The following is a 16,464-nucleotide window of genomic DNA, read 5'->3' as shown; positions in this document are numbered from 1 at the left end:
CTATGGGGTCCTCTATGGGGTCCTTTATGGGGTCCTCCATTGGGTCTTCTATGGGGTCCTCTATGGGGTCCTCTATGGGGTCCTTTATGGGGTCCTCTATGGGGTCTTCTTTGGGGTCCTCTATGGGGTCCTCTATGAGGTTCTTTATGGGGTCCTCTATGGGGTCCTTTATGGGGTCCTCTATGGGGTCCTCTATGGTGTCCTCTATGGGGATCTCTATGGGGTCCTTTATGGGGTCCTCTATGGGGTCCTCTATGGGGTCCTCTATGGGGTCCTTTATGGGGTCCTCTATGGGGTCTTCTATGGGGTCCTCTATGGGGTCCTCTATGGGGATCTCTATGGGGTCCTTTATGGGGTCCTTTATGGGGTCCTCTATGGGGTCCTTTATGGGGTCCTTTATGGGGTCCTCTATGGGGTCTTCTATGGGGTCCTCTATGGGGTCCTCTATGAGGTTCTTTATGGGGTCCTCTATGGGGTCCTTTATGGGGTCCTCTATGGGGTCCTCTATGGGGTCCTTTATGGGGTCCTCTATGGGGTCCTCTATGGGGATCTCTATGGGGTCCTCTATGGGGTCTTCTATGGGGTCCTCTATGGGGTCTTCTATGGGGTCCTCTATGGGGTCCTCTATGAGGTTCTTTATGGGGTCCTCTATGGGGTCCTCTATGGGGTCCTCTATGGGGATCTCTATGGGGTCCTTTATGGGGTCCTTTATGGGGTCCTCTATGGGGATCTCTATGGGGTCCTTTATGGGGTCCTCTATGAGGTTCTTTATGGGGTCCTCTATGGGGTCCTCTATGGGGTCCTCTATGGGGTCTTCTATGGGGTCCTCTATGGGGTCCTCTATGAGGTTCTTTATGGGGTCCTCTATGGGGTCCTCTATGGGGTCCTCTATGGGGATCTCTATGGGGTCCTTTATGGGGTCCTTTATGGGGTCCTCTATGGGGATCTCTATGGGGTCCTTTATGGGGTCCTCTATGGGGTCTTCTATGGGGTCCTCTATGGGGTCCTCTATGGGGATCTCTATGGGGTCCTTTATGGGGTCCTTTATGGGGTCCTCTATGGGGTCCTTTATGGGGTCCTTTATGGGGTCCTCTATGGGGTCTTCTATGGGGTCCTCTATGGGGTCCTCTATGAGGTTCTTTATGGGGTCCTCTATGGGGTCCTTTATGGGGTCCTCTATGGGGTCCTCTATGGGGTCCTTTATGGGGTCCTCTATGGGGTCCTCTATGGGGATCTCTATGGGGTCCTCTATGGGGTCTTCTATGGGGTCCTCTATGGGGTCTTCTATGGGGTCCTCTATGGGGTCCTCTATGAGGTTCTCTATGGGGTCCTTTATGGGGTCCTCTATGGGGTCCTCTATGGGGATCTCTATGGGGTCTTCTATGGGGTCCTCTATGGGGTCCTCTATGAGGTTCTTTATGGGGTCCTCTATGAGGTTCTTTATGGGGTCCTCTATGGGGTCCTCTATGGGGTCCTCTATGGGGTCCTCTATGAGGTTCTTTATGGGGTCCTCTATGGGGTCCTCTATGGGGTCCTCTATGAGGTTCTTTATGGGGTCCTCTATGGGGTCCTCTATGAGGTTCTTTATGGGGTCCTTTATGGGGTCCTCTATGGGGTCCTCTATGGGGTCCTTTATGGGGTCCTCTATGGGGTCTTCTATGGGGTCCTTTATGGGGTCCTCTATGAGGTTCTTTATGGGGTCCTCTATGGGGTCCTTTATGGGGTCCTCTATGAGGTTCTTTATGGGGTCCTCTATGGGGTCCTTTATGGGGTCCTCTATGGGGTCCTCTATGGGGTCCTTTATGGGGTCCTCTATGGGGTCCTCTATGGGGTCCTCTATGGGGATCTCTATGGGGTCCTTTATGGGGTCCTCTATGGGGTCCTCTATGAGGTTCTTTATGGGGTCCTCTATGGGGTCCTCTATGGGGTCCTCTATGGGGTCCTCTATGAGGTTCTCTATGGGGTCCTCTATGGGGTCCTCTATGGGGTCCTCTATGGGGTCCTTTATGGGGTCCTCTATGGGGTCCTCTATGAGGTTCTTTATGGGGTCCTCTATGGGGTCCTCTATGAGGTTCTTTATGGGGTCCTCTATGGGGTCCTCTATGGGGTCCTTTATGGGGTCCTCTATGGGGTCCTCTATGAGGTTCTTTATGGGGTCCTCTATGGGGTCCTCTATGGGGTCCTTTATGGGGTCCTTTATGGGGATCTCTATGGGGTCCTTTATGGGGTCCTCTATGGGGTCCTCTATGAGGTTCTTTATGGGGTCCTTTATGGGGTCCTCTATGGGGTCTTCTATGGGGTCCTTTATGGGGTCCTCTATGGGGTCTTCTATGGGGTCCTCTATGGGGTCCTCTATGGGGTCCTTTATGGGGTCCTCTATGGGGTCCTCTATGGGGTCCTTTATGGGGTCCTCTATGGGGTCCTCTATGAGGTTCTTTATGGGGTCCTCTATGGGGTCCTCTATGAGGTTCTTTATGGGGTCCTCTATGGGGTCCTTTATGGGGTCCTTTATGGGGTCCTCTATGGGGTCCTCTATGAGGTTCTTTATGGGGTCCTCTATGGGGTCCTCTATGGGGTCCTTTATGGGGTCCTTTATGGGGATCTCTATGGGGTCCTTTATGGGGTCCTCTATGGGGTCCTCTATGAGGTTCTTTATGGGGTCCTCTATGGGGTCCTCTATGGGGTCCTCTATGGGGTCCTCTATGGGGTCCTTTATGGGGTCCTCTATGGGGTCCTCTATGGGGATCTCTATGGGGTCCTTTATGGGGTCCTTTATGGGGTCCTTTATGGGGTCCTCTATGGGGTCTTCTATGGGGATCTCTATGGGGTCCTCTATGGGGTCCTCTATGGGGATCTCTATGGGGTCCTCTATGGGGTCCTCTATGGGGTCTTCTATGGGGTCCTCTATGAGGTCCTTTATGGGGTCCTCTATGGGGTCCTCTATGGGGTCCTCTATGAGGTTCTTTATGGGGTCCTTTATGGGGTCCTTTATGGGGTCTTCTATGGGGTCCTCTATGGGGATCTCTATGGGGTCCTCTATGGGGATCTCTATGGGGTCCTTTATGGGGTCCTTTATGGGGTCCTCTATGGGGTCTTCTATGGGGTCCTCTATGGGGTCCTCTATGAGGTTCTTTATGGGGTCCTCTATGGGGTCCTCTATGGGGTCCTTTATGGGGTTCTTTATGGGGTCCTCTATGGGGTCCTCTATGGGGATCTCTATGGGGTACTCTATGAGGTTCTTTATGGGGTCCTCTATGGGGTCCTTTATGGGGTCCTTTATGGGGTCTTCTATGGGGTCCTCTATGGGGTCCTCTATGGGGTCCTTTATGGGGTCCTCTATGGGGTCCTTTATGGGGTCCTCTATGGGGATCTCTATGGGGTCCTTTATGGGGTCCTCTATGGGGTCCTCTATGAGGTTCTTTATGGGGTCCTCTATGGGGTCCTCTATGGGGCCACCCCCCCCCAACCCCTCCATGCCCTCCCGCAGGAGCTGCTGCAGTCGCTGCAGTGCCAGCAGTTGGAGCTGGAATGCATCACCTCTCTGGGGGAGGAGATCCTGACCTCGTGCCACCCCGACTCCGTCATCACCATCAAATCCTGGCTCACCGTGGCCAAGAGCCGCTTCCAGGAGGTGGGTGCCCATCTCACAGCCCCCCCCCTGACCCCCCCACCTTCTCCCTTGCTCCCACTGCAGTGCATTGCAGCACCCAAACCCCCTCCGGACCCCATAAGGAAGGAGAAGCATTCGGGCCCCATCCTGGATCGGCCCTGGAGCCGTGCTGCTCACAACCCCCCCATCTCTGGGAGCTCACAGCCCCCATATGGGTCGGTTCTGCCCAGCCCTGAGCTGTGTGATGCCAGCAGGGAGCAGAGATCAGGGGCTGCGGCCCCCCCAACACGCTGGGACACCCAAAAACAGCCCTCAGTGCCGTCCATCCGGCTGTGCAGCACGTGGGGCAGAGCTGTGGGGCAGAGCTGTGGGGCAGAGCTGTGGGGCAGATCCTGCAGCACCCCTCCATCCCTGCACTCTGTGAGGCAGCGGCTCCCCATGCAGCCTTTGCTGCAACTGCAGCCCGGTTCTGTGCAGCAGCCCGGTTCTGTGCAGCAGCCTGGTTCTGTGCAGCAGCTCAGTTCCATGCAGCAGCCTGGTTCTGTGCAGCAGCCTGGTTCTGTGCAGCAGCCTGGTTCTGTGCAGCAGCCTGGTTCTGTGCATCAGCCTGGTTCCATGCAGCAGCCCGGTTCTGTGCAGCAGCCTGGTTCTGTGCAGCAGCCCGGTTCTGTGCATCAGCCCGGTTCCATGCAGCAGCCCGGTTCTGTGCAGCAGCCCGGTTCTGTGCAGCAGCCTGGTTCTGTGCAGCAGCCTGGTTCTGTGCAGCAGCCTGGTTCTGTGCAGCAGCCCGGTTCTGTGCAGCAGCCTGGTTCTGTGCAGCAGCCTGGTTCTATGCTGCAGCCTGGTTCTGTGCAGCAGCCTGGTTCTGTGCAGCAGCTCAGTTCCATGCAGCAGCCTGGTTCTGTGCAGCAGCCCGGTTCTGTGCAGCAGCCTGGTTCTGTGCAGCAGCCTGGTTCTGTGCAGCAGCCTGGTTCTGTGCAGCAGCCTGGTTCTGTGCAGCAGCTCAGTTCCATGCAGCAGCCTGGTTCCGTGCAGCAGCCTGGTTCTGTGCAGCAGCCTGGTTCTGTGCAGCAGCCCGGTTCTGTGCAGCAGCTTGGTTCTGTGCAGCAACCCAGTTCTGTGCAGCAGCCTGGTTCTGTGCAGCAGCCTGGTTCTGTGCAGCAGCCCGGTTCTGTGCAGCAGCTTGGTTCCATGCAGCAGCCTGGTTCTGTGCAGCAGCCCGGTTCTGTGCAGCAGCCTGGTTCTGTGCAGCAGCCTGGTTCTGTGCAGCAGCCTGGTTCTGTGCAGCAGCCTGGTTCTGTGCAGCAGCTCAGTTCCATGCAGCAGCCTGGTTCCGTGCAGCAGCCTGGTTCTGTGCAGCAGCCTGGTTCTGTGCAGCAGCCCGGTTCTGTGCAGCAGCTTGGTTCTGTGCAGCAACCCAGTTCTGTGCAGCAGCCTGGTTCTGTGCAGCAGCCTGGTTCTGTGCAGCAGCCCGGTTCTGTGCAGCAGCCCGGTTCTGTGCAGCAGCCTGGTTCTGTGCAGCAGCCTGGTTCTGTGCAGCAGCCTGGTTCTGTGCAGCAGCCTGGTTCTGTGCAGCAGCCTGGTTCTGTGCAGCAGCTTGGTTCCATGCAGCAGCCCGGTTCCGTGCAGCAGCCCGGTTCCGTGCAGCAGCCTGGTTCTGTGCAGCAGCCTGGTTCTGTGCAGCAGCCCGGTTCTGTGCAGCAGCCTGGTTCTGTGCAGCAGCCTGGTTCTGTGCAGCAGCCTGGTTCCGTGCAGCAGCCCGGTTCTGTGCAGCAGCCCAGTTCTGTGCAGCAGCCTGGTTCTGTGCAGCAGCCTGGTTCTGTGCAGCAGCCTGGTTCTGTGCAGCAGCCTGGTTCTGTGCAGCAGCTCAGTTCCATGCAGCAGCCTGGTTCCGTGCAGCAGCCTGGTTCTGTGCAGCAGCCTGGTTCTGTGCAGCAGCCCGGTTCTGTGCAGCAGCCTGGTTCTGTGCAGCAACCCAGTTCTGTGCAGCAGCCTGGTTCTGTGCAGCAGCCTGGTTCTGTGCAGCAGCCCGGTTCTGTGCAGCAGCCCGGTTCTGTGCAGCAGCCTGGTTCTGTGCAGCAGCCCGGTTCTGTGCAGCAGCCTGGTTCTGTGCAGCAGCTTGGTTCCATGCAGCAGCCCGGTTCCGTGCAGCAGCCCGGTTCCGTGCAGCAGCCTGGTTCTGTGCAGCAGCCTGGTTCTGTGCAGCAGCCCGGTTCTGTGCAGCAGCCTGGTTCTGTGCAGCAGCCTGGTTCTGTGCAGCAGCCTGGTTCCGTGCAGCAGCCCGGTTCTGTGCAGCAGCCCAGTTCTGTGCAGCAGCCTGGTTCTGTGCAGCAGCCTGGTTCTGTGCAGCAGCCCGGTTCTGTGCAGCAGCCTGGTTCCGTGCAGCAGCCCGGTTCTGTGCAGCAGCCTGGTTCTGTGCAGCAGCCCGGTTCTGTGCAGCAGCCTGGTTCTGTGCAGCAGCCCGGTTCCATGCAGCAGCCCGGTTCTGTGCAGCAGCCCGGTTCTGTGCACCAGCCTGGTTCCGTGCAGCAGCCTGGTTCTATGCTGCAGCCTGGTTCTGTGCAGCAGCCTGGTTCTGTGCAGCAGCCTGGTTCCATGCAGCAGCCCAGTTCTGCCCATCAGCCCAGTTCTGCCCATCAGCCCAGTTCTGCCCATCAGCCCAGTTCTGCCCATCAGCCCAGTTCCTACCCAATATCCCAGTTCTGCCCATCATCCCGGTTCTGCCCATCGCCCTGGTTCCCTCCATCAGCCCAGTTTGACCCATCAGCCCAGTTCTGCCCTCAGCCCAGTTCTGCCCATCATTTCAGTTCTGCCCATCAGCCCGGTTCCTGCCCAATATCCTGGTTCCCTCCATCAGCCCAGTTTGACCCATCAGCCCGGTTCTGTGCATCAGCCCAGTTCCTGCCCAATATCCCAGTTCTGCCCATCAGCCCAGTCTGACCCATCACCCCGGTTCGGTCCATCAGCCCAGTTCTGCCCTCACCCCAGTTCTGCCCATCAGCCCGGTTCCGTGCATCATCCCAGTTCTGCCCATCACCCTGGTTCTGCCCATCGCCCTGGTTTGCTCCATCATCCTGGTTCTGCCCATCAGCCCAGTTCCTGCCCAATATCCCAGTTCTGCCCTCAGCCCAGTTCTGCCCTCAGCCCAGTTCTGCCCTCAGCCCAGTTCTGCCCATCACCCCGGTTCTGCCCAATATCCCAGTTCTGCCCATCAGCCCAGTTCTGTGCATCAGCCCAGTTCTGCCCATCATTCCAATTCTGCCCTCAGCCCAGTTGTGCCCATCACCCCGGTTCTGTGCATCAGCCCAGTTCCTGCCCATCATCCCAGTTCTGCCCATCACCCCAGTTCCTGCCCAATATCCCAGTTCTGCCCATCACCCCAGTTCTGCCCATCACCCCAGTTCTGCCCATCAGCCCAGTTCCTGCCCAATATCCCAGTTCTGCCCATCAGCCCAGTTCTGCCCTCACCCCAGTTCTGCCCATCACCCTGGTTCTGCCCATCAGCCCGGTTCCTGCCCAATATCCCAGTTCTGCCCTCACCCCGGTTCTTCCCATCACCCCGGTTCTGCCCATCACCCCAGTTCTTCCCATCACCCCAGTTCTGCCCTCAGCCCAGTTCTGCCCTCAGCCCAGTTCTTCCCATCACCCCAGTTCTGCCCATCATCCCAGTTCTGCCCATCACCCCAGTTCTCCCCATCACCCCAGTTCTTCCCATCACCCCAGTTCTGCCCAATATCCCAGTTCTTCCCATCACCCCAGTTCTTCCCATCACCCCAGTTCTGCCCATCATCCCAGTTCTGCCCATCACCCCAGTTCTGCCCATCACCCCAGTTCTCCCCATCACCCCAGTTCTGCCCATCACCCCAGTTCTCCCCATCACCCCAGTTCTCCCCATCACCCCAGTTCTGCCCCTCAGCCCGGTCCGGTCCTGCAGGTGCAGAGCTGTTTGCAGCAGCAGGAGCAGCGGCTGCAGGCGCAGCGGAGCGGGCTGGAGGCAGAGCGGGAGGAGCTGCAGCGGCTGCAGCTGTGGGTGGCGGCGGCCGAGGAGGCGCTGAGCGAGCGGGACGGCGAACCGCTGCCTGAGTGCAGCCAGCTGCTGCGGGAGCTCAGCAGGCAGCATGCGGTGCGGGGGGGAATGGGGGGGGATGGGGGGGGAGCAGTGCTGTGCTGCAGGAGTGCATTGGGGTGGGGGGCATTTAGGGGGGGGCTGAGCAGCAGTGCTGTGCTGCAGGAGTGCATGGGGGTGTGATGGGGTGGGGGGTATTTGGGGTGGGTGGGGGTTTAGATGCAATGCTGTGCTGCAGGAGTGCATGGGGTGGTATTTGGGGGGGGTGAGCAGCAGTGCTGTGCTGCAGGAGTGCATGGGGGGGTATTTAGATGGGGCTGAGCAGCAATGCTGTGCTGCAGGAGTGCATTGGGGTGGGGGGCATTTAGGGGGGGCTGAGCAGCAGTGCTGTGCTGCAGGAGTGCATGGGGTGGGGGGCATTTAGGGGGGGCTGCGCAGCAGTGCTGTGCTGCAGGAGTGCATTGGGGTGTGATGGGGTGGGGGGTGTTTGGGGTGGGTGGGGGTTTAGATGCAATACTGTCCTGCAGGAGTGCATGGGGTGGTATTTGGGGGGGGCTGAGCAGCAGTGCTGTGCTGCAGGAGTGCATGGGGGGGTATTTGGGGGGGGTGAGCAGCAGTGCTGTGCTGCAGGAGTGCATTGGGGTGTCATGGGGTGGGGGGTGTTTGGGGGGGGGCTGAGCAGCAGTGCTGTGCTGCAGGAGTGCATGGGGGGTATGGGGAAGCTGAGCAGCGTCTGGGGGTTGTATGGGGGAACTGAGCAGTAATGCTGTGCTGCAGGAGTGCATGGTGTGCAGGGTATTTGGGGGGGGGCTGAGCAGCAGTGCTGTGCTGCAGGAATGCATGGGGGGGTATGGGGAAGCAGAGCAGCAATGCTGTGCTGCAGGAGTGCATGGGGTGCGATGGGGTGGGGGGTATTTGGGGTGGGTGGGGGTTTAGCTGCAGTGCTGTGCTGCAGGAGTGCATGGGGTGGGGGGCATTTAGGGGGGGCTGAGCAGCAGTGCTGTGCTGCAGGAGTTCATGGAGGAGCTGAACCGCAAGCAGGACGACGTGGACAAGGCGACCAAAGGCTGCAGGGAGAAACTGAGCGTGGAGCTGAGCGCAGGCAGCGCGCGGAGGGGGGCTGCAAGTGAGTCATGTGGGCGGCCCCATAGCGTGACCCCATAAACTGCACTGCATGCACTGTGTGCCATTATGTGACCCCATAAACTGCACTGCATGCACTGTGTGCCTATAATGTGACCCCATGCCCTCCTGTGTCCCTATAATGTGACCCCATACCCTCCTGTGTCCCTATAATGTGACCCCATACCCTCCTGTGTCCCTATAACGTGACCCCATACCCTCCTGTGTCCCTATAATGTGACCCCCTGCCCTCCTGTGTCCCTATAACGTGACCCCATGCCCTCCTGTGCCCCATAATGTGACCCCATGCCCTCCTGTGTCCCTATAACGTGACCCCATACCCTCCTGTGTCCCTATAACGTGACCCCATACCCTCCTGTGTCCCTATAATGTGACCCCATACCCTCCTGTGTTCCTATAGCGTGACCCCATGCCCTCCTGTGTCCCTATGATGTGACCCCATGCCCTCCTGTGTCCCTATAACGTGACCCCATACCCTCCTGTGTCCCTATAACGTGACCCCATACCCTCCTGTGTCCCTATAACGTGACCCCATACCCTCCTATGTCCCTATAACGTGACCCCATACCCACCTGTGTCCCTATAACGTGACACCATGCCCTCCTGTGTCCCTATAATGTGACCCCATGCCCTCCTGTGTCCCTATAATGTGACCCCATGCCCTCCTGTGTCCCTATGATGTGACCCCATACCCTCCTGTGTCCCTACAATGTGACCCCATGCCCTCCTGTGTCCCTATAATGTGACCCCATACCCTCCTGTGTCCCTATAACGTGACCCCATACCCTCCTGTGTCCCTACAGTGTGACCCCATGCCCTCCTGTGTCCCTATAATGTGACCCCCTGCCCTCCTGTGTCCCTACAGTGTGACCCCATACCCTCCTGTGTCCCTATAATGTGACCCCATGCCTTCCTGTGTCCCTATAACGTGACCCCATACCCTCCTATGTCCCTATAATGTGACCCCATGCCTTCTTGTGTCCCTATGATGTGACCCCATGCCCTCCTGTGTCCCTATAACGCGACCCCATACCCTCCTGTGTCCCTATAATGTGACCCCATACCCTCCTGTGTCCCTATAATGTGACCCCATACCCTCCTGTGTCCAGATAACGTGACCCCATGCCCTCCTGTGTCCCTATAACGTGACCCCATACCCTCCTGTGTCCCTATAACGTGACCCCATGCCCTCCTGTGTCCCCATAACGTGACCCCATGCCCTGCTGTCTCCCTATAACGTGACCCCATACCCTCCTGTGTCCCTATAACGTGACCCCATGCCCTCCTGTGTCCCTATAACGTGACCCCATACCCTCCTGTGTCCCTATAACGTGACCCCATGCCCTCCTGTGTCCCTATAATGTGACCCCCTGCCCTCCTGTGTCCCTATAATGTGACCCCATACCCTCCTGTGTCCCTATAATGTGACCCCATGCCCTCCTGTGTCCCTATAACATGACCCCATGCCCTCCTGTGTCCCTATAACGTGACCCCATACCCTCCTATGTCCCTATAACGTGACCCCATACCCTCCTGTGTCCCTATAACGTGACCCCATACCCTCCTGGGTCCCTATAACGTGACCCCATGCCCTCCTGTGTCCCTATAATGTGACCCCATGCCCTCCTGTGTCCCTATAATGTGACCCCATACCCTCCTGTGTCCCTATGATGTGACCCCATACCCTCCTGTGTCCCTATAATGTGACCCCATACCCTCCTGTGTCCCTATAATGTGACCCCATACCCTCCTGTGTCCCTATAACGTGACCCCATGCCCTCCTGTGTCCCTATAACGTGACCCCATGCCCTCTTGTGTCCCTATAACGTGACCCCATACCCTCCTATGTCCCTATAACGTGACCCCCTGCCCTCCTGTGTCCCTATAACGTGACCCCATGCCCTCCTGTGTCCCTATAACGTGACCCCATACCCTCCTGTGTCCCTATAATGTGACCCCATGCCCTCCTGTGTCCCTATAATGTGACCCCATGCCCTCCTGTGTCCCTATAACGTGACCCCATACCCTCCTGTGTCCCTATAACGTGACCCCATGCCCTCCTGTGTCCCTATAACGTGACCCCATGCCCTCCTGTGTCCCTATAATGTGACCCCATACCCTCCTGTGTCCCTATAATGTGACCTCATGCCCTCCTGTGTCCCTATAATGTGACCCCATGCCCTCCTGTGTCCCTACAACGTGACCCCATACCCTCCTGTGTCCCTATAATGTGACCCCATACCCTCCTGTGTCCCTATAACGTGACCCCATGCCCTCCTGTGTCCCTATAACGTGACCCCATGCCCTCCTGTGTCCCTATAACGTGACCCCATGCCCTCCTATGTCCCTATAACGTGACCCCATACCCTCCTGTGTCCCTATAATGTGACCCCATGCCCTCTTGTGTCCCCCAATGTGACCCCATGCCCTCCTGTGTCCCTACAACGTGACCCCATACCCTCCTGTGTCCCTATAACGTGACCCCATACCCTCCTGTGTCCCTACAACGTGACCCCCTGCCCTCCTGTGTCCCTATAATGTGACCCCATGCCCTCCTATGTCCCTATAACGTGACCCCATACCCTCCTGTGTCCCTATAACGTGACCCCATACCCTCCTGTGTCCCTATAACTTGACCCCATGCCCTCCTGTGTCCCTATAATGTGACCCCATACCCCCCTATGTCCCTATAATGTGACCCCATACCCTCCTGTGTCCCTATAATGTGACCCCATGCCTTCCTGTGTCCCTATAACGTGACCCCATGCCCTCCTGTGTCCCAATAATGTGACCCCATACCCTCCTATGTCCCTATAACGTGACCCCATACCCTCCTGTGTCCCTATAATGTGACCCCATACCCTCCTGTGTCCCTATAACGTGACCCCATGCCCTCCTATGTCCCTATAATGTGACCCCATGCCCTCCTGTGTCCCTATAATGTGACCCCATACCCTCCTGTGTCCCTATAACGTGACCCCATACCCTCCTATGTCCCTATAACGTGACCCCATACCCTCCTGTGTCCCTATAACGTGACCCCATACCCTCCTATGTCCCTATAACGTGACCCCCTGCCCTCCTGTGTCCCTATAACGTGACCCCATACCCTCCTGTTTCCCTACAATGTGACCCCATACCCTCCTATGTCCCTATAATGTGACCCCATACCCTCCTGTGTCCCTATAACGTGACCCCATACCCTCCTGTGTCCCTATAACGTGACCCCATACCCTCCTGTGTCCCTATAACGTGACCCCCTGCCCTCCTGTGTCCCTATAACGTGACCCCATACCCTCCTGTCTCCCTATAATGTGACCCCATACCCTCCTGTGTCCCTATAACGTGACCCCATACCCTCCTGTCTCCCTATAATGTGACCCCATGCCCTCCTGTGTCCCTATAACGTGACCCCCTGCCCTCCTGTGTCCCTATAACGTGACCCCATACCCTCCTGTGTCCCTATAACGTGACCCCATACCCTCCTGTGTCCCTATAACATGACCCCATACCCTCCTGTGTCCCTATAATGTGACCTCATGCCCTCCTGTGTCCCTATAACGTGACCCCATACCCTCCTGTGTCCCTATAATGTGACCCCATACCCTCCTGTGTCCCTATAACGTGACCCCATGCCCTCCTGTGTCCCTATAATGTGACCCCATGCCCTCCTGTGTCCCTATAACGTGACCCCATGCCCTCCTGTGTCCCTATAACGTGACCCCATGCCCTCCTGTGTCCCTATAACGTGACCCCATACCCTCCTATGTCCCTATAATGTGACCCCATACCCTCCTGTGTCCCTATAACGTGACCCCATGCCCTCCTGTGTCCCTATAACGTGACCCCATACCCTCCTATGTCCCTATAACGTGACCCCATGCCTTCCTGTGTCCCTATAATGTGACCCCATGCCCTCCTATGTCCCTATAACGTGACCCCATACCCTCCTATGTCCCTATAACGTGACCCCATGCCTTCCTGTGTCCCTATAATGTGACCCCATACCCTCTTTTGTTCCTATAATGTGACCCCATACCTTCCTGTGTCCCTATGTGACCCCATGCCCTCCTGTGTCCCTATAATGTGACCCCATACCCTCCTATGTCCCCATAACGTGACCCCATACCCTCCTGTGTCCCTCTAACATGACCCCATGCCCTCCTGTGTCCCTATAACGTGACCCCATACCCTCCTGTGTCCCTACAATGTGACCCCATACCCTCCTGTGTCCCTATAACGTGACCCCATACCCTCCTGTGTCCCTATAACATGACCCCATACCCTCCTGTGTCCCTATAATGTGACCTCATGCCCTCCTGTGTCCCTATAACGTGACCCCATACCCTCCTGTGTCCCTATAACGTGACCCCATACCCTCCTGTGTCCCTGTAACGTGACCCCATGCCCTCCTATGTCCCTATAACGTGACCCCATACCCTCCTATGTCCCTATAATGTGACCCCCTGCCCTCCTGTGTCCCTATGATGTGACCCCATACCCTCCTCTGTCCCTACAACGTGACCCCATACCCTCCTGTGTCCCTATAACGTGACCCCATACCCTCCTGTGTCCCTACAACGTGACCCCATGCCCTCCTGTGTCCCTATAACGTGACCCCATACCCTCCTGTGTCCCTATAACGTGACCCCATACCCTCCTGTGTCCCTATAATGTGACCCCATGCCCTCCTGTGTCCCTATAACGTGACCCCATACCCTCCTATGTCCCCATAACGTGACCCCATACCCTCCTATGTCCCTACAACGTGACCCCATACCCTCCTGTGTCCCTATAACATGACCCCATGCCCTCCTGTGTCCCTATAATGTGACCCCATACCCTCCTGTGTCCCTATAATGTGACCCCATGCCCTCCTGTGTCCCTATAATGTGACCCCATACCCTCCTGTGTCCCCATAAGGTGACCCCATACCCTCCTATGTCCCTATAATGTGACCCCATACCCTCCTGTGTCCCTATAATGTGACCCCATACCCTCCTGTGTCCCTATAACGTGACCCCATACCCTCCTATGTCCCTATAATGTGACCCCATACCCTCCTGTGTCCCTATAATGTGACCCCATACCCTCCTGTGTCCCTATAACGTGACCCCATGCCCTCCTATGTCCCCATAACGTGACCCCATACCCTCCTGTGTCCCTATAATGTGACCCCATACCCTCCTGTGTCCCTATAACGTGACCCCATACCCTCCTGTGTCCCTACAACGTGACCCCCTGCCCTCCTGTGTCCCCATAACGTGACCCCATGCCCTCCTATGTCCCCATAACGTGACCCCATACCCTCCTATGTCCCTACAACGTGACCCCATACCCTCCTGTGTCCCTATAACATGACCCCATGCCCTCCTGTGTCCCTATAATGTGACCCCATACCCTCCTGTGTCCCTATAATGTGACCCCATGCCCTCCTGTGTCCCTATAATGTGACCCCATACCCTCCTGTGTCCCCATAAGGTGACCCCATACCCTCCTATGTCCCTATAATGTGACCCCATACCCTCCTGTGTCCCTATAACGTGACCCCATACCCTCCTGTGTCCCTACAACGTGACCCCATGCCCTCCTGTGTCCCCATAACGTGACCCCCTGCCCTGTCCCCCCCCAGGACGCCGCAGCAGCCCCAAAGCCGCCCTGCAGCCCCCATTGCCGCTGGTTGCAGCAGAGCCGCCTCCTCTTGTGGTGTCGCAGCTCCTGCAGCGCTGGCAGCAGCTGTGGCTGTCGGCGTTGCAGCGGCAGTACAGGCTGGAGACGGCCATGCAGCGCCTGCAGGAGGTACGGCTGCAGCTGCAGTGTGCGATGCGGGCTGCTGCTGGGGGCTGGGGGCTGGGTGTTGGGTGCTGGGTGCTGGGTGTGCTGGGTGCTGGGGGCTGGGTGCTGGGGGCTGGGTGTTGGGGGCTGGGGGCTGGGTGCTGGGTGTTGGGTGTTGGTTGCTGGATGCTGGGTGTGCTGGGTGCTGGGTGTGCTGGGGGTTGGGGGCTGGATGCTGGGTGTGCTGGGTGCTGGGTGATGGGTAATGGGTGCTGGGTGTTGGGTGCTGGGTGTTGGGTGCTGGGGGCTGGGGGGGCTGGGGGCTGGGTGTGTTGGGTGCTGGGTGTTGGGTTCTGGTTGTGCTGGGTGTTGGGTGCTGGGTGTTGGGTGTTGGAGGCTGGGTGTTGGGTGTTGGGTGCTGGGTGTTGGGTGCTGGGTGTTGGGTGTTGGGTGCTGGGTGTTGGGTGCTGAGTGTTGGGTGCTGGGTGCTGGGTGCTTGGTGTGCTGGGGGCTGGTTGCTGGGTGTTGGGTTTTGGGTGCTGGGTGCTGGGTGTTGGGTGTTGGGTGCTGGGTGTTGGGTGCTGGGGGCTGGGGGCTGGGTGCTGGGTGCTGGGTGTTGGGGGCTGGGTGTTGGGTGTTGGTGCTGGGGGCTGGGTGTTGGGTGCTGGGTGCTTGGTGTGCTGGGTGTTGGGTGCTGGGTGTGCTGTGGGCTGGGTATTCTGGGTGCTTGGTGCTGGCTGGTGTGTGTTCTGGGTGCTGGGGGCTGGGTGTGCTGGGTGCTGGGTGCTGGGTGTTGGGTGCTGAGTGTACTGGGTGTTGCGTGCTGGGTGTGTTAGGTGCTGGGTGTTGGATGCTGGGTGTGCTGGTTGCTGGGGGCTGGGTGCTGGGGGCTGGGTGTTGGGGGCTGGGGGCTGGGTGCTGGGTGTTGGGTGTTGGGTGTGCTGCGTGCTGGGTGTGCTGGGGGTTGGGGGCTGGATGCTGGGTGTGCTGGGTGCTGGGTGATGGGTGATGGGTGTTGGGTGTTGGGTGCTGGGTGTTGGGTGCTGGGTGCTGGGTGCTGGGTGTTGGGTGCTGGGTGCTGGGTGCTTGGTGTGCTGGGTGCTGGTTGCTGGGTGTTGGGTTTTGGGTGCTGGGTGCTGGGTGCTGGGGGCTGGGTGTTGGGTGCTGAGTGTACTGGGTGTTGGGTGCTGGGTGTGTTAGGTGCTGGGTGTTGGATGCTGGGTGTGCTGGTTGCTGGGGGCTGGGTGCTGGGGGCTGGGTGTTGGGGGCTGGGGGCTGCGTGCTGGGTGTGCTGGGTGCTGGGGGCTGGGTGTTGGGTGCTGGGGGCTGGGGGCTGGGGGCTGGGGGCTGGGGGCTGGGTGTTGGGTGCTGAGTGTATTGGGTGTTGGGTGCTGGGTGTTGGGTGTGCTGGGGGTTGGGGGCTGGGGGCTGGATCCTGGATGTGCTGGGTGCTGGGTGTTGGATGCTGGGTGTGCTGGGTGCTGGGGGCTGGGTGCTGGGGGCTGGGGGCTGGGGGCTGGGGGCTGGGGGCTGGGGGCTGGTTGTGCTGGGTGCTGGGTGCTGAGTTTACTGGGTGCTGGTTGCTGGGGGCTGGGTGTGCTGGGGGTTGGGTGCTGGATGCTGGGTGCTGGGGTTGGGTGTGCTGGGGGCTGGGTGCGGGGTGCTGAGGGCTGGGGGCTGGGTGTGCTGAGGGTTGGGGGCTGGGTGCTGGTTGTGCTGGGTGCTGGGTGTGCTGGGGCCTGGGTGTGCTAGGTGCTGGGGCCTGGGTGTGCTGGGTGTTGGGTGCTGGGTGTGCTGGGTGCTGGAGACTGGGGGCTGGGGGCTGGGTGTTTTGGGTGCTGGGTGTTGGGTTCTGGGTGTGCTGGGTGTT

General features: G+C 58.6%; 1 protein-coding gene across 1 annotated transcript in view; it reads left to right on the top strand.

The window, feature by feature from the left end:
• The window catches only part of LOC125690800 (microtubule-actin cross-linking factor 1, isoforms 6/7-like), a 63,214-nt gene that overhangs the window by 22,398 nt on the left and 24,352 nt on the right, over positions 1-16,464 (top strand). Inside the window, exons 5-8 of the mRNA XM_048939520.1 lie at positions 3,488-3,631; positions 7,545-7,733; positions 8,688-8,802; positions 14,452-14,618. Coding sequence (XP_048795477.1) covers positions 3,488-3,631; positions 7,545-7,733; positions 8,688-8,802; positions 14,452-14,618 — 615 coding nt within the window. The remainder of the gene's footprint in view (positions 1-3,487; positions 3,632-7,544; positions 7,734-8,687; positions 8,803-14,451; positions 14,619-16,464) is intronic.

The sequence above is a fragment of the Lagopus muta genome, chromosome 3 (assembly GCF_023343835.1).
Source record: "Lagopus muta isolate bLagMut1 chromosome 3, bLagMut1 primary, whole genome shotgun sequence".
NCBI lineage: Eukaryota > Metazoa > Chordata > Aves > Galliformes > Phasianidae > Lagopus > Lagopus muta.
The sequence above is the reverse complement of the archived record's forward strand: the minus strand, read 5'-3'. Positions and strand labels throughout refer to the sequence as shown.